This window comes from Bos javanicus, chromosome 16 (genome assembly GCF_032452875.1).
Source record: "Bos javanicus breed banteng chromosome 16, ARS-OSU_banteng_1.0, whole genome shotgun sequence".
Classification (NCBI taxonomy): Eukaryota; Metazoa; Chordata; class Mammalia; order Artiodactyla; family Bovidae; genus Bos; species Bos javanicus.
Genome location: NC_083883.1, coordinates 29,700,400 through 29,718,316, shown reverse-complemented (window position 1 = coordinate 29,718,316; position 17,917 = coordinate 29,700,400). Strand labels below are relative to the sequence as shown.

Below are 17,917 nucleotides of genomic sequence, written 5' to 3'. Positions count from 1 at the left end.
GAAGATAAATACTTGGTGAGACAGTTACTGACTCTGGGATCACCATGTCACCCACTTTGCAAAACACTAGTCTCTAGCACAGTATTTTTATTATTTTGTGTAATTTTTCTTTATCTCCTGACATTCCCATGGAGGCCCTTTCTCATTTTTCTTTCTATGAAAGTGAAATAAAGACAACGGAATCTGTAACTTCAGAAGTCTTGAAATTCTGTTGTTCATACCACCAGTAAAAATGATTTCTGAATTCTTCGTTGCTTTCCCTTTAGCTGAATTTCATTTGCTAAAGATCTGAGACGCAGAGAATTTGATTCTGTGGACTGATACAATCGTGCTTAATAGGTACAGATATTTCCTAAGAACCCTCCTATCTCGTGGCTTTTAAATTGCTCAGGATTTTATAAATACCATAACCTCAGCATATTAAAACATTAAGGGATTTCTTCAGATTCCCAGAGCCTTAAAGTTAGACTATGCAAATATGTGCGAGTGTGTTTCCATAGTGCGGAATAAAAGTTATGGCAGGGTTTTTCAGAGCAGCATCACTATAAGCGTCGCTCCTGCCACTGCCTTTCACAAGGGCCCACTTGCTGTGAAATATTTTGAAAATCGAGCTGAAGTGAAGATAACGCAGAGCGCAAACAGGCGGAAATACGAATAAACTGAGCGTGGCTGGCAGAAACCGAGAGGTTGGCAGTTTCCGCAAAGAAGAGAAGGCTTGGTAAACCTGGAGGAAAAACCCGCCCAGAGCTGTTGTTTAGAAACCTCCCCACCTCCGTTTCCCTTGCCCCTAGAGTCGGGGAGCTCCCCAGAGCAGAGGAAGCAGCCCCCCAAAACCGCTTCCGCGACTGCAGCTTCCCTTCTCAGGCCCCCAGGGAGCAGCGCCTTCTCAGGCCACGATTCCCTGTGACCCAAAAATAACTACACGGATAGGAGGGAAAGGTCTGAAGCTTGAGGCACAAGGAAGTACTCAGTTACCTTCTTATCGCTTATAGCCAGAACGCTGGAAACTTAACCCCGCGCCAGCCTTTTATAGAGAGTCCCTCGAGCCCCGCCCTAGCAACTTCTCTTAGCAACGCCTCGCCCTGGTGCTCTGCCTTCTTATCGGCCTCAGCCAGGCCCTTCCTGTTCCCCTCCCCCAGTCGGCTTCGCTCGGCTGCTTCAGGTCACGTGACTATCCCCAGGGGAGGGGCGGGGCGGGCAAAAACGTGAGGGGCGGGGCGCTGGGTGAGCGAGCTTACGTCATCAAGATACGCCGGGTGGGTGGTGGTTCTTAGCGCTCCTGGGAGTGCCGAGTTTCCGCGACTGGGTGAGATGGCGGAGACGGCGGCGCTGGTGTGGCTTCGGGGCCCGGGCTTCGGGTGCAAGGCGGTGTGGTGTGGTTCGGCCCCGTGCTCCATACGAGATTTTATCCGTCGACACTGCGAAGATCAGGTGAGGTTTGTGGTTCCTGGAAAGTAGAGGACAGAGGAGGTCAGGGGCAGGAATAGGTGTGGCGAGGGTGTGTCGGGGGGTCTATTCTTTGGGGTTTTCAGTTTTTGAGGTTGAGGGTTCCTCAGTTTCAAACTGATAATGAGGGCTTCCGTCGCTTTTGTTTTGTGATGGTTTTGTCTCAGAGAAGGGAGAAAAACCCTTCCGCTCACTGGCGCTATAGTCCGGCCCTCAGTCTGGACTAACAGAATACCCTTTGGTATTATTCTCTTCATCCGTAAAGGAGGCATTTGGCCAAGATGATTTTTAAGGCTCACTTCCTTACGTTCACTCTACGGGTATGTGCATTTTTGTCCTTTGATAACACAGCCCTGTTAGATCCAACCTAAAGAAGTATGTCATATCCAAAGGATGATTGGGAACGAAATGGATTCTTCTGGTCACTGGTCGTGGCCAAGCATTCACATAGGCCCTGTCGAGAGCATGATTCTTAGGGCCTGTCATTTAGATTATTTCATTAATCATATGATGTTCTTATTTGTCCAGGCGTATTTTTCAAAAACTTATAAAGTTACACATGTGTGGTTTACTTAATTTTGACGTAAGCAAGCTTTTACCAACTAAATTACCTGTTATGTTATTTAAAGAATTAGATGCTCTCCTTGAATCTAATTTTAATTTTGACGTTTGACCTCTTACTCTGTTTTTCTTTATAAGTACACCTCCTCCGTGTTTCCCTTGACTTTCTCTGGTTGTTATTTATGAGCTTAACAGATGTTAACACTGCAGTCTAAACCACATCTCTAGTTAGATTGGTTCCATGAAGAAGCAATGTTTATTTGCAAATCATGTAGTTTTTCAGTTTCCCGTTTTCCTCCTATACTTCAGTCCAGTTTAACTGCTGTCAGAACTGACATCAGTTTGCCATCTGTTTGCCATCAGTTCCATCAGTTTGCCATCTGAATGGGGAAATATTTTCAAAAATAGTTGGATTTTAATATCTTTGGAAATAACTCTTATCTCATGAATACAGTTTTCAAACTCATTTACAGTTGATCCAAAGTGGGACCAGAAAAATTTAGACCTTAATTATGAGGAGTCTTGGAAAAAATTTAAAATAAGAAGAAATATGAATGAATGAATTGAGTCATATACTTAAGAAGCATGGCCATAATAAGTATGAACAAAACCACAAAACTTATAAAAGGGCATTTGATGAGATACTGGAATAAATAAAAATAGCGCAGTTTCACACCGGTGCCTTTTAAGATAAAACTAATCTGACACATGATAAAGTTGGTGTTAGTTCTCCCTGAAGAAATGAAAAATCAGCCCAGCTGTTCATTAGGCTGGCATAACAGACATAGATAGAGCCAGCTGCAAAGTCAATAAGAAGAAAGTGTTTCTCCCAAGGACATGGTGCAGTGGTGAAATGTCAAAAATGATTTCCTTGAGTCTACTTCTTTTTCATTGTTTTTGAAACCTTACCTTGAAAATCATAGATTATAAGAGTAAACTGCTGTTTGAAGTTGAACCGGTAAGAAGCATCCCACTCTTGCCTTGAGGATCTAAGTCTCTTTGATGTAGAGAAGCACTCTCGATTTCCAGGTGCAGAGCTTCAAATTAAGGGGTTTCTAGACACAACATTGCACATTTATCTTAACTTTGTAGTTTCCGAGGAAACAGGAGCCTGGATCTCCTTCACAGTCTAGACCTGGTATTGACCCTGATACACACAGCCCTGCTTTATTGTGAGCCTTTTAAAACATTGTTCCATTTAAATTTTACCTAAATTCCATCCTAGCCCCCCATCCTATAACTGTATGTTTTTATTTGTTGGTGAGACACCTCATGATTCCTCTGGTGTGCAGTCCCTTGCTTGTAGTGAGTCAAGAAATTTGATTTTGTTTTTCTCTAGTGCCCTTGGCTGATTGGCCCACGACACATATAATACTTTGTGTTCAAAATGCCTTATAAAGGTTAAAAACAGTTAAATTGATTCTAAATTTTCTTTTTTTTTTCCCTACTAGAAAGTTGACAAGAATCTTAAGTAGAAAAATGCAATTTTGGTAATCAGTTGTCTGATTAAATAAGCGGTTCTGTTCAGAAATAAAGTATGATGTATAATCTTTGTGCCTTCATGTTAAAGTTTTTGAAGTTATTTAGGATTTTAGAAATACCATACTCATTGGATATACAAAATATTAAAAGAAACTAAAGTGGCTCTTAATTTATAAACATTATATAGAAGGTGTATTACTTGTCTCATTTAATTGTGCAGCTTTTTAAAGTAAACAGGATTTTATAGACAAGAATCATCCTTCATGTTAATCACATCATTGTATATGGCCTGAGTTCCCTTCCTCTCTCCTGGTCCTATATTTGCCTGGGAAAATGCCAGACAGTCTAAATCCAGCTCTCCACCTATTTTGAGTGGCATCTAGGCAGTGACCCTGGTAGGGGAACTAATCAGTCTCATGACAAATTCACATACACCAGCCTTAGTGCTGCTTGGCAATTCTACTGTAATTGCATTTGGATTAGAGAGATCTGCTGGATTGCAGGACTGCTGAGAATATTGATCCCACTAGCCCTTGGGCAGCTGGACAGAACCTGGGGGTGCCCAGAATCTCAACCCATCCTTGGTAACTTTACTCACACTCCCCAGGGTGTCATCCAGATATTATTTGTGTTTACCGTGGTATGAAAAGGATTGAGAGGCACTGCTCAGTTCATCACTCTTTGACTCTCCTGGATTACTGTCGCACATCCTCTCTCTTTAAATCTCCAAGACTTATTCCATCTCAAGGACAAACTTTGTATTCAAGCAGTAAGGACAGAATTTTCCTCTCCTCACAGCAGTGCTCTGGTAGGTACCTGCTGTATATTCAGCCTTCTTGTGTATTACTGTGGATGAACTGTCTTTATTTTACAAGTAATGTGCAGTTCTCTTCTACTTTGTAGAGTAACCCCTCCTTCTCACCTACTGAAAGACTTACTTGGCATTGGTGCTTTCTCCCCTGTATTTTCCAGTGTTTTCCCTTTTTCCTGGATCATTCCTACCAGTGTGCAAACATGAGCCCACATCCCTTCCAGCTATTGCTTTATTTTCTCTGATTTTCTTGATTAAAAAAAATATGCTTGAGCATAAAGCTCTCTCGTTTAGAACCCACTCTAGTTCAGCTTTTCTGTTCCCATCACTTCAACAGCTCTGTGTCATTCTGGTCAGTATCTTCTGTGTGGCCGTATCCAACGATCAGTTTTCAGTTTTCATCTTGCTTGGCCTGTCGGCCTCAGTTTGCACAGTTGACCATTCCCCCCCTTAATACACTTCTCTCACTTGTGCAGAGGACACCCTCAGTTCTCTTCCGTCTCGCTGGCCTCTCCTTTCCAGTCTCTCTTGCTGCTTCATCCTCATCACCCTGAACTCTGAAGTTGGAGGGGCCCCTCCTTCATCCTAGTGGTTTCGTCCATACTCAGGGCTTTCAGTGCCATCAGTGTGCTGATAGCTTTCAAGTGTAAATCTTCAGCACAGACTTCTTCTCCAGACTCCAGACTTGTATAGCACCTGGTCTACTCGGCATCTCCATCTGCTTGTGTAATAAACATCTCACACTAAAATATCTGAAACGAGACTGATTTTCTCTTTCAAATTTCCTTTTCTCTCTTAATAGGTGGCAACTCTATTTTTCCACTTGTCAAACCAAATTTTTGGAATCTAGTTTCTCTGTTGAGCTCACTCCCTTCACTAGAGCGTTAGCATTTTCGTTCAGAGTGTCCTCAGAATCTCACATTTCTCTTTCACTCTGCCATTACTGCCCTGGTACACATAGAACTGTCTCACCTGGATTATCCCAATGATCTCTCTGCTTCTGTAGTCTTATTTTTACAGTTTAACAGTTTTACAGTTTAAGAGCATGACTCTGATCTCAGTTTGTTCAAAACTCTACAATAGTTTTATTCAGAGTACCATCCAGAATCCTTACAGTGGTTTTGAAGGCCTTATCACTCCCCTTTGTGTACTTCATTCCAGCCATGTCGGCTGTGTTGCTCTTCCTTGAGTGCTCTAAGCTCATCTTGGTTGCAGTCTTTGCATTTGCTGTTGCCTCTGGGATGCTGTTCCCCCAGACAACCATATGACTTATTCTCTCACTTTCTTAAATTCTCTGCTTTCTCTGACTGACCATATATATTAACTAGATTACCACCTCACCTATCCACATATCTTAATCCCCTTTACTCTGCATATCACCACTTGACATAATATATAATTTGTCAATTACATAATTATATCAAACAAAATATATGTTTGTTCATTATTTGTCTTCCCCCACTAGAATATAAGCATCATGAGCCAGGATTTGCATTCACTGTGGTATTCATGGTAGTATTCCAACACTTGAAAAGTACCATGCTTATAGTAGGCAGCTGAGTGAAGGAATGGGTCCCATTAAAATAGCTGTGTGATGTGCCTCAGAATGCATGTTCATAGTTTCCACTTCAGGAAGATGCCAGAAATGCCTTTTTCCTTTATATTTGTATTTAGATCTCTTTATTCTTCGTGTTGCAGATTTAATTGTCAGCCTCCTATATAACCTCCTATAAGTTCCATATAACTTTGGAGACTACTCCTCTGTTGTGTTATTTTATGGCATCAGAAACTTGTTTAGGGACTTCCCTGGCAGTCCAGTGGTTAAGACTCTGAGCTTCCACTGCAGAGGGTATGGGTTTGATCTCTGATTGAGAGCCAAGATCCTACATGCCAAGTGTTGCGGCTTTAAAAAAAAAAAAAGAAACTTGTTTAGAAAACTTTACGGTATTTATATTTTCTTTACATCACTTGATCTGACATAGAGTGGGTTTGGGGGGAGGTATGTGGGCTTCTTCAGAGATTGGCTGGAACTCAGGAAGACGCTGGCAGAAGAGATTAGTTACCAACTGCCAGCTGATTCTAAAACCGTTAAAGCTTATGTAAGTGTATTAAAAACCATATTTTTGTCTCCTCCTCTCCCCTCTTCTTATCCCTATCTACACTTTTCAAGATGTCACTTTTAAATTTTGGGCCACAATGTTCAACTTGATATTATTTTTAAAAGTCGGAGGAAATGGGACCGTCAGAGTTACTAGATCTGAGCCCCTGTAATCTTCCACCTTTACTCCTATTTCCTATTAGAGAATGAGAAAGAGCAGTTTTAATTTTCACCCAAGAGGCAGAAAGTTCTTTATATCATGATTAGGTAATATTAGGAAAAAGTTATACCTAGAATACATCATAAAAAATGACTTTTTTCTTTTAGTGGTTTTCATTTTTTTTCAATTCAGCAGATATTAACTTATCACATCTACTATCTCCTTGTAACTGAAATAATAAAAAATAAGCTAGGTCCCTTCCTGCAAAAAACTCGTCTCATAAACAGCATTGAAAGAACCCTCACTGTCTCCAGGTTGTTCCAGTGGAATGCTTCTTTGTGAAGTGCAATGGATCACTCGTTAACACCAGCGACACAGTGCAGCATGGAGCCGTTTACAGTCTGGAACCCAGACTTCGTGGTGGAAAAGGAGGTAGGACATGAATGTTGACGGCTTAGTAGTAACATATCTGCATTCTGTGGCCAGATGTATTAAATTAACAAACTCCTTGATCTCTAGTGTACCAGCCTTGATTTGTCTTATGAAGTTCTTTGTTAATTTACCTAGTTTTGAATATTTTCTCTTTTATTCTTTTCGGGGAAGATACAGTATGATAAAATTCCCACCTTCTCCAGCCCAACCAGATCACTCTTTGGCACCCTAGGCTCTCAGTCTTTGGGGAGAATTTGATGAAAAGAGGTGACGGCTGTTCTGTCCAGTTTGCTGATGAGTGTTAGAACAATCAGATCTCCTTTTGCTGTTCTCAGCATTTTGTCTGGTTATTCTAGTTCCATGGGAAGTCTGACGTCACTTTATGAAATACAACTGTTTACAGATTGAGGTAGATTAAGGTCCTGGTTGTAGTAACTCGTCTTAGAGAGAAAACAAACTAAAAGAGCAAAAACTGAATATGAACAGTTCTTGGTATTTCTCCTGATAGACTAACATATAATTCTTAGGCTTTCTCAAAATCTGTGGTGACTTGGTTTGGTTTTCAAAGAACTAACATCTCAGATTACAGTCATTCTGCTGTTTGAAATTCTATCAATATGAAGCTTGTTGTGTCAGCCAGTGACAGATTAAAATTGCTTTATTGCAAAATCTCATCATATAAATTGTAAAATTCTTAATTGTGGAATTTTGGGATTTCTGTCACGAGGTATAGCCCTCTAAAATATCCCAGTGGTGCAGGTACAGTATTGCAGAAGTATAAGAGAAAGTGTGACAACCACGAGATTGAATCACGTTTATCAATATTCTTACCTTTGCTACCTGGGTTAGAATCTTGACGTGCATTTCCTTTAAAACCGAAAAGAAATAGAGATCACCTTTACTCTTACGATAATCTTATAATAATACTCTTTTCACAAGTTCGGCTTTTGTCCATCCTTGAATACTTAAAAAAATTTTATTTATTTATTTTAATTGGAGGCTAATTACTTTACAATATTGTGGTGGTTTTTGCCATACATTGACATGAATCAGCCACGGGTATACATGTGTCCCCTGCTCCTGAACACCCGCCCTCCCCATCCCATCCCTCTGGGTTGTCCCAGTGCACTGGCTTTGAGTGCCCTCTTTCATGCATCGAACTTGGACTGGTCATCTATTTCATATATGCTAATATACATGTTTCAATACTATTCTCTCAAATCACCCCACCCTCGCCTTCTCCCACAGAGTCCAAAAGTCTGTTCCTTACATCTGTGTCTCTTTTGCTGTCTCGCATATAGAGTCATCATTACCATCTTTCTAAATGCCATATATATGTGTTAATATACTGTATTGGTGTTTTTCTTTCTGACTTACTTCACTGTATATAATAGGCTCCAGTTTCATCCACTTCATTAGAACTGACCATCCTTGAATACTTTTTAACCTGCTTTCTCCAAATACATTTGTTTAGGTTTTGGCTCAATGCTCCGAGCACTCGGTGCTCAGATTGAAAAGACAACCAATCGAGAGGCTTGCCGCGATCTCAGTGGAAGGAGATTACGAGATGTCAATCATGAAAAAGCGTAAGATGCCCCCCTGTTTTGTTTTTTAAAGAGACATAGTTTTCTGTCATTAGTGATGGCACATGAACCACACGTATCAGAAATGTGAACTTAAAATACTTATGCTCTAATTTGTTGTTACCAGACTTAACCTTTTTCATGATTGAATAATTATCTTTGGGTTTTAGTCAAGTCCATAGCAGTATGCTAGTAAGCATGGCTCGCCTTTCTGAGGGACTATCACAGTGTGAATAAGAGTACAATAATTTGTATAGGTGGGGTGTTATCTATATAAAAGTATGTGTGTATAACTTAGCCATTTAGTTACGTCTCCTCTTTCCCATCTCCAGAATGGCTGAATGGGTAAAACAACAAGCCGAGCGAGAAGCTGAAAAGGAGCAAAAGCGCCTGGAACGACTGCAGCGGAAGCTTGTAGAACCCAGGCACTGCTTCTCCAGCCCCGACTACCAGCAGCAATGCCATGAAATGGCCGAGCGCCTGGAGGATTCCGTCCTCAAAGGTGAGGAGGAGGGTTCCTTAGTGCCATCCTCAGGCATCCTAGAAGCCAGCTCTTCCACACCAAGGGCAGTTCTTGACCCTTCTTAGGTTACAGACTTATGAGAATCTGATGAAGCTATGAAATTTCTCCACTCAGTAATGAACACAGTATGCCTTACTACACGGAGGGGAAAACCCACATATCCACACAGCATTTGACATAGTTGATCCCTGAGCTCTGGGGGCTCATGGGCCCCAGGTAGGAATGCTTTTTGTGCTTCCTGGGAATAAGCTAAGTCTTCAGGAGGTACTAAGACTCCCACATATTTGCTTTCAGTTTTAGGTCCCCTTTTAATTAAATGGTTTTTAATGGGAATGATTATTCTTAGCTTTTATGTTTTAGCATCAAAAGCATTATGCTAGGACTATTGTGCATTCAGCTGGATAAGGAGAAGTCTTTTCCATCAAAAGGGAGAAGCTGAAAAGGAGCAAAAGGGGGAAAGATAGTTGTATGCAAATATGGGGATGCATAAGGGGGTGAATTGTTAGGTTTGAGGAGTGTTAGGAATGGATCTGTAAGCTTCAAAGTTACAAATTGAAAAAAAAAAAAAACAAAGTTACAAATTGGACATAGTGCTTTAAAAATCTGGTTCAAGAGCCAAAATGGTTATTTTAAATCTGTAAATTTAAGATTAGTCTCATTTTAACTGGATTAGATTTTGGTATGCTAAGAAATTTAAATCTAGAATTTTAGGTTGCAGCTCTTTTTGCAATCCAGATTATTTATAAATTCTTTAATTAAACTTGGTCCTGATAGTAGAAACTGAGTTGTTAAAATTTGTGGCTAGGCATGCAGGCTGCCTCTAGCAAGATGGTATCGGCAGAAATCGGTGAGAGTCGGAAACGGCCAAACAAATCAAAAACAGACGGAGGAGCCAGTGCAGGGAAAAGGAAATGCTTTTGGTAAGTATGTTCATTTTCATTCCAAATAGATCTTTGAGGACTGAAGAAAAATATTTTTTTCTTTCTGTTTATCCCTCTAGAATATCTTGTTCTGAAACTTACCTTCTATATGTCTTCCTTGTCTTATCTGGTATAAACACACTTTTAAGTAAAGTCTAATGGAAGCTCAGAAATTTTCCAGAGTGTTTCAGATCAGGTTTCAGTGATTCTCACATTATACACATTAGTAATGGTTTCTGCCATAAGTGCCCTTAATAGAATCTAAGGGATAGTTTGTTTGCCTTCAGTGAAAAATCACACACAAAATAGCTTTATCCTTGAGTTATTATTAGATGTTGAAAGAGGTACTTTTCAAAGTTCCAGGGGGAAGCCATGGCTTTAGTTTCCAAGTTGTTCTGTTTTCTCTGGTTTTTCATAGTCATCATTGAGGTCTTTGGTCACCTTTCCAGACCTCTCTACATCATTTTGCGCTTGTGGGTGAAAAGCGCAGCGGTACTTTTTCTTACCCCTTTTACTCTTAGTTCCTCCTCCCTTCCCAGCTGGTCTTCTGGTTACCAGCTTAGTTCTCTTGGGCCAAGTTCTAGATGATGATAAGTTGAGTTGGATCTTGGCTTGTTTGTTGGCTTCCCCTTTGGGGATAGAAAGGTAATTGTTAACTAAGTACTATTTAACTCAGTCCAGCATAGACTTTTTTGTGTTCTTTCTGAAATGGAAATTAAATGTTCCTGAGAGAAAATGTAGTGGTATTTCCTGTGGGTCTCTTTTTTTTAAGCCAGTTTTATTGATATATAATTTATATACAGTAAAATTCACCCTTTTTGAACAGTTCAAGTTTTGAAAAGTTTATAATACATAATTATGTAAGCATCACCAAAATCAAGCTGTAGAATGTTTTTGTCAGTCTCAGAAGTTCCCTTGTGTCCTTTTGCAGTTAATTTTCCTCCCCCCACCTCTACCCCTGTCAACCACTGATCACTAGCCTGATGTTTGTTCCTATGGTTTCTTTTTTTCTAGAATGTCATATAGCTTTTTGTGTCTCTTTCTGTTTTGTTTTTTTTTTAATGCTTCTAAGAGCATTTGTTATCAGATCTAAACTATTAAACTATTAGCAAGGAGATATGTTTCCACTGAATTACTTAACAGTGCATTCCTATAATACAGCCAAGAGATGCACACACGACAATCAGTTCAGTTCAGTCGCTCAGTCGTGTCCGACTCTTTGTAACCCCATGGGCTTCAGCACACCAGGTTTCCTTGTCGATCACCAACTCCTGGAGCCTACTCAAACTCATATCCATCGAATCGGTGATGCCATTCCACCATCTCATCCTCTGTCATCCCCTTCTCCTCCTGCCTTCAACCTTTCCCAGCCTCAGGGTCTTTTCAGATGAGTCATTTCTTCCCATCAGGTGGCTAAAGTATTAGAGTTTCAGCTTCAGCATCAGTCCTTCCAATGAATATTCAGGACTGATTTCCTTTAGGATGGACTGGTTGGAGCTCCTTGTAGTCCAAGGGACTGTCAAGAGTCTTCTCCAACACCACAGTTCAAAAGCATTAGTTCTTTGGTGCTCAGCTTTCTTTATAGTCCGACTCTCACATCCATACCTGACTACTGGAAAAACCATAGCTTTGACTAGATGGACCTTTGTTGGCAAAGTAATGTCTCTGCTTTTGAATATGCTGTCTAGGTTGGTCATAACTTTTCTTCCAAGGAGTAAGTGTCTTTTAATTTCATGGCTGCAGTCACCATTTGCAGTGATTTTGGAGCCCCCAAAAATAAAGTCTGACACTGTTTCCACTGTTTGCCCATCTATTTCCCATGAAGTGATGGGACCAGATGCCATGATCTTCATTTTCTGAATGTTGAGCTTTAAGCCAGCTTTTTCACTCTCCTCTTTCACCTTCATCAAGAGGCTTTTTAGTTCTTCTTTGCTTTCTGCCATAAGGGTGGTGTCATCTGCATATCTGAGGTTATTGATATTTCTCCTGACAATCTTGATTCCGGCTTGTGCTTCTTCCAGCCCAGCGTTTCTCATGATGTACTCAGCATATAAGTTAAATAAGCAGGGTGACAGTATACGGCCTTGACGTACTCCTTTTCCTATTTGGAAGCAGTCTGTTGTTCCATGTCCTGTAAACATAGGTACCTTACAAAAATGCACATACAGACCCATGGTTATAACTTAAAACTGTCTTCTAGATAATGGAGATATTAGCCAAGAGCCCTTCCTCTCACCCTGCCTCTTACTCCTGTCTTCAGCATTTCAGTGATGAAGTAGCAGATTACATTTAGTTCTAAGAGGTGGATTAACATACACAGTCCCAGAAGACACAGCCCTTCATTGTTATAGGAAGGGCTGGGCCTTCTTTTTTTCACTTAGCATAATGCTTTTGAGACCAGTAGGTGGTGTTATATGTATCGATAGTTCATTCCTTTCTACTGCCAAGTGTTGTTGCCTGGTATGGCTGTACCACAACCTGTTTATCCATTCTTTAGTTGTTAGGCATTTGGGTAGTTTCCAGTTTGGGGCAGTTATGAGTAAAACTGGGTTTTCTTTTAACTGTTCACTTTTTTATTTAATTTCCAACAGTTAAAATTCATACAGTATTAGGAAAAAGGCTTTAAGCAAAATCAATTAAAGAGAGTCACATATTTTAAAGAGCGATCCTTAGTATCTTTGGAATGTTGTTCTCAGTCTCACTGAAATTTTTTTTTGCTTCTGTTTATACCTTTGGGATATCTTGTTCTGAAACTTACCTACTCTCCATCTCAAATAGCAGATATCCTTATTCAGAGTCTGTTTCCTGGACTAACCGCAGCTCTCTCTTTTTATTTTTTTTTTAAGTTGAAGCTGTAAATGGCATTAAATCTTTCTATTACTTTCTGATAGGATGGGCATGGAAGGACTAGGGACCACAGAGGGGTCCAGCTCTGAGAACTCTGACGACGACAGTGAAGAAGCACCTGGTACTTCTGGAATGAGCTTTCATGTTTCTCAAAATGGCTGTGATGGTGTTGACATGGCAGCTGAAATTCCGAGTAGTTCTCAGCAGGCAAGAGTATTGAATACAGACTGTAGATCACCAGAAAAACTACAGAGCCCTTTGACTGACTCTGGGAACAGTATTTCAGAAGACTTGCGTGCTGAGCTGGGGGAGACACCTACCCAGGAGTACATGGAGAGGAAGAGGGCTGTAGAAACAGAGAACACCCGGGAGAAAAAGGAGGCGGAGGGTAGAGAGCCCTTAGAAAAGGAAGCAGCTGGAAGTGGGCAGAATACAGAGCAGGAAACAAAAGAAACGACTGATGGGGAGAGAGCTGCCAAGGGAGCACCTGGAGAAGATAGGGAAAACATTGCTGTTGCCAGGCTGGCGGCCAGCCAGTCAGGAAACACGGTAAGTAAATTTTAGGAGTCGATGTCTAAAGCCAAGTCAGTTTTTTTCCTTAAACCTTTTATTTTGTATTGGGGTATCTCGATTAACAGTTTTTGATAAATTCAGGAAGTAACAAAGGGACTCAACCATACATATACATGTATGCATTCCCCCCCAACTCCTCTCTCATCCAGGCTGCCACATAACACTGAGCAGAGTTCCATGTTAAAGCCAAGTCAATTTAATCTCTGCAGTAGGTCATTAAAAAGAAAACATGTGCTTTTCCCCATCAGCTGCTTAGTGGAAGGGCTTGTTTAATAATCAGAAGTCGATGATAGTGAAGCTTGTCGTGTCTCCCCCCCACCCTATCCCCCAAAAGAAAAATCCTTGGATTTTTTTGTTTTTAAGCGGTGGAATTGGTATTATTTTGCCACTAGGTGGTATCCTTGGTTCTATATTTCATCAATTCTAGGATGCACATTTTTCACATTTTAGTATCTCTGAGTTTGGATATATATCACATTACAGTTTGCTTGATATGATTTATTCTTTCTTAATAATACAGGCAGTAGTAAGGCATATTATGATAGATGTCACTTTTAGATTTGATGAAATGTACCCATTTTCCTATCACTACATTTCTTGTTAGTTTTTCTTTCTCAAGTGAGTTACTGTTTGAACACAGTTGTCAGTTGGATGTGAACACCTTTCCTGCAGAAGAGGAGCAGTTCCTTTTAAATTTATCATTAAATCTTAAGCCCTACACTCAGATTTTTAAAAACTCATTTTCATTATGCATGCTTTCCCTTAAATAGTTATTTGCTATCTTCAGTGGACTGACTTCAGCAAAAATCTTTAACGTTTATTTTTCAGTCTAATGATTTCCTTTTTAGGACAGATGAAACCTGACTTGGCTTCCTTTGATAAACACAAAGCTTACCATTATTTATTTAAAGCATCTTCCCTACTCCCAGGAAATAAGCAGAAATGCATATATTGCTCTTTATAGGGGAGATAGTGAAATTTTTTGAGCTAAGGGCTTTAAATTGACCCTCACACCATCTCTGGAGTTATAACAATGTTCAGCTTTTACATAACTCATATATGCTAGGAGTTTATTCTGAGCAAAGTCTTAGAAAAATGAAAAAGGAAAATAGAATAAAACCTGATTTGACTTTTAATCTTTGAGCTTTTAACTGTGGAAATTTTGTTCTTGATGTAATTGTAGCTGTTGTATTCATAATAACTCTGTGCAGCCATGTGTGATTCTCCAGAGACACATGGTGGGTTAGGATTTGGCCATATATAAAGAAGTCAAGATGCACTCTAGAAATCTAACAAAATAACGTTAAAAAAACAGATCAACTAGAAAGAAAAAGAATCTATCTGTAGAGTTGTTCAATATTTTTTTATTTTATTATTATTTTTAATTTTATGTTTTAACTTTACAATATTGTATTGGTTTTGCCATATATCAACATGGATCCGCCACAGGTATACACGTGTTCCCCATCCCGAACCCTCCTCCCTCCCCCAATATTTTTTTAAAAACAACTTAACTTTGAGAGAATTATCCTTTGAATATGCCGACAAAGGTCTGTCTAGTCAAAGCTGTGGTTTTTCCAGTAGTCATGTATGGATGTGAGAATTGGACCATAAAGAAAGCTGAGCACCGAAGAATTGATGCTTTTGAACTATGGTGTTGGAGAAGGCTCTTGAGAATTCCCTGGACTGCAAGGAGATCCAACCAGTCAATCCTAAAGGAAATCAGTCCTGAATATTCACTGGAAGGACTGATGCTGAAGCTGAAGCTCCAATACTTTGGCCACCTGATGCGAAGAACTGACTCATTTGAAAAGACCCCGATGCTGGGAAAGATTGAAGGCGGGAGAAGGGGACGACAGAGGATGAGATGGTTGGATGGCATCACTGATTTGATGGATATGAGTTTGAGCAAGCTCTGGGAGTTGGTGATGGACAGGGAAGCCTGGCATGCTGCAGTCCATTGGGTTGCAAAGAGTCAGACACGACTGAGCGACTGAACTGAACTGAATATGTTTTTTAAAAAACTAAAAAAAAAACCCAACTCCTAGGTGAGGGACTTCCCTCGTGGTCCAGTGGTTAAGAATCCCCCTTCCAATGCAGCGGACGTGGGTTCAGTCCCTGGTTGGGGAACTAAGAACCCACATGCCTGGGGGCAGCTAAGCCCTTGGCACCACAACTGGAGAAAGCTGATGGGCTGCAACAAAGACCCAGTGCAGCAAAAAAAAAAAAACCCAAAAAACCCTAGATGCACACTTTCATTCCTGGCAGAGCATCCGTCATTAGAAGTATTTAATTTTGTGTAAGTCTATAAAGTTACTTTGTTGATAGAACATTTACAGGTCTTGAACAGCATTTAAATTTGTCAAGTTAAGTGAGAACTTTGACAATCATGATTATTTGATTAGAAAGCTTAAGATTATGGGGTTAGGGAACTTCCCCTGGTGGTTCAGTGGCTAAGACTCCACGCTCCCAGGACAGGGGCCTGGATTCCATCCCTGGTCAGGGAACTAGATCCCTCACGCCACAATGATGAAGGTTCCATGTGTGACAACTAAGACTTGATACAGCCAAATAAATATTTTTTAAAAAGATGATGGGGTTAACATCAGTAGAGTCGTAGGCATAGGATTCTCACTAAAATGAACCTTTATAGGATGCTGCTTTTTCCTCCAGTCATAGTGCAAAGGGTAGGCGAGGTAGGTGAAGTATGTTTTGCTGTTTGAATTTTTACTAGATAAGTCAAAAAAGAAAAGTTACGTTCATACATATTAAGATTTATCTGTTTTGGAATCTTACCACTTAGGTTGTTATTCTGAATACCTGTTTCTAAGTATATAGATTAAAAATTAATGTTTACTTGAATTGAGAACATGTATAGAATAACATGATTATTAGGATTCAGTAGTAAGATATGGCATATTAAATAAAAATTTCTTGAAAAATAGGATGTCAATGACAGTTGAAGAAAGTTTTAATTAGAGACAAAGGAATGGACGACTTACTTAAAATTTCTGTCTTTTTTTTTCTTTTTCTCAGGATATCAGTCAGGAAACTTTAGATTTACTGGCAGTCAGTTCTGTTGCAGAAATGGAGTTGCTGGGCTTGGAGAAGCTCAAGTGTGAACTCATGGCCCGGGGACTGAAGTGTGGGGGCACTCTCCAGGAGCGGGCAGCGAGGCTCTTCTCTGTCAGAGGACTGGCAAAGGAGCAGATAGATCCAGCTTTATTTGCCAAACCTTCAAAAGGGAAGAAGAAGTGAATTTCATCAGAGCTGATTTTCTGTTTCTTTATAGTCTAGTGCTTATAACCTGTATAATGTTGACTCTTGAACGTTATTCCTTTTGCTATTAAAGGTGACTTTTTAATAATACAGTTCTAACTATCCTCTTTTTCATTATTAGATTTATGGAATTAATTTGTGAAACCATCTGAGCCTGAAGATTTTTTTTGTGGGAAACTTATAGCTCGTTTCTTTAATAAATATAGGGCTATTCAGAGTTTGGGTTTCATTTTGTGTCTTTTAGATAAGTTGTACTTTCAAAGATTTGTGGACATAAGATTATTCATAATATAGTCTTTTCTATCCTTTAATATCTGTAGGAGCTGTAGTGGTAATTTCTTTTTCATTCTCATACTGGTAATTTCTGTTTTTCTTGATCAGTCTAGGTAGAAGTTTATTGTTTGTTGATCTGTTCTCAAAGAACCACTTTTTGGCTTTGTTGCTTTTTCTTAATTGTTTTTAATTTCACTGATTTCTACTCTTTATCCTTTCTTCTAGTTTGCTTGGGTTTACTTTGCTCTTTTTTGTTTTTCTTCTTAAGGTATGTGCCCAGTCACTGACTAGACTTCGTCTAGTATAAATATTTAAAGCTGTGAGTTTTTCTTTAAGCACTATTTTGACTCCATCTCAGAATTTTTAATATATTTTCATTTTCATTCAGTTTTGAATATTTTCTAACTTTCTTGTGAAGTCTCTTTGACCTGTATGGATTACCTAGAAGTATGTTGTCTAATTAGCAAATTTTAAAACTTCAATTTATTTAAACTAAAAAAAACAGTTTACCCATTTCTCCCATCCTGTACTCCCTGCCTCTGACAACCACCAATCATTTCTCTGTATCTATGAAGTTGGGGTTAGATTCCACATGTAAGAGAGGTCATACAGTATTTGTCTGTATCTTACTTAATTCACTGAGCAAAGTGCCCTCAGGATCCATTCATATTCTGAAAATGGCAAAATTTAATTCTTTGTTAACGGCTGAATAATACTGCATCGCGTATATTGTTCATTTGTCATCCATTTATGGGTACTTAGGTTGTTTTCATATCTTGGCTATTATAAATAATGCTGCAGTTAATATGGGAGTGTACATAGCTTTTCAAGTTTTTGTTTTCCATTTTTATCATTATTTATTTATTTATTTTTGGCTGTGGCTCATGGCTTGTAGGAGCTTAGTTCCCAGACCAGGGATTGAAACCCAG

At 39.6% G+C, this 17,917-nt stretch overlaps 1 protein-coding gene across 1 annotated transcript; it reads left to right on the top strand.

The window, feature by feature from the left end:
- Positions 1–1,249: 1,249 nt before the first annotated feature.
- SDE2 (SDE2 telomere maintenance homolog) lies at positions 1,250–16,807 on the top strand. Its single transcript, XM_061382397.1, has 7 exons — positions 1,250–1,431; positions 6,873–6,990; positions 8,465–8,576; positions 8,906–9,075; positions 9,902–10,016; positions 12,908–13,412; positions 16,473–16,807. Exons 1-7 carry the CDS (start codon positions 1,312–1,314, stop codon positions 16,692–16,694), a joined length of 1,362 nt encoding a protein of 453 aa, XP_061238381.1. The 5' UTR covers positions 1,250–1,311; the 3' UTR covers positions 16,695–16,807.
- The last annotated feature ends 1,110 nt before the right edge of the window (positions 16,808–17,917 follow it).

Coding starts and splice junctions, on each gene's coding strand:
- SDE2 (XM_061382397.1), top strand. CDS start 1,312: ATGGCGGAGACGGCGGCGCTGGTGTGGCTTCGGGGCCCGGGCTTCGGG. Junction 8,577..8,905: donor GATGTCAATCATGAAAAAGC/GTAAGATGCCCC, acceptor TCCCATCTCCAG/AATGGCTGAATGGGTAAAAC. Junction 13,413..16,472: donor CCAGCCAGTCAGGAAACACG/GTAAGTAAATTT, acceptor TCTTTTTCTCAG/GATATCAGTCAGGAAACTTT.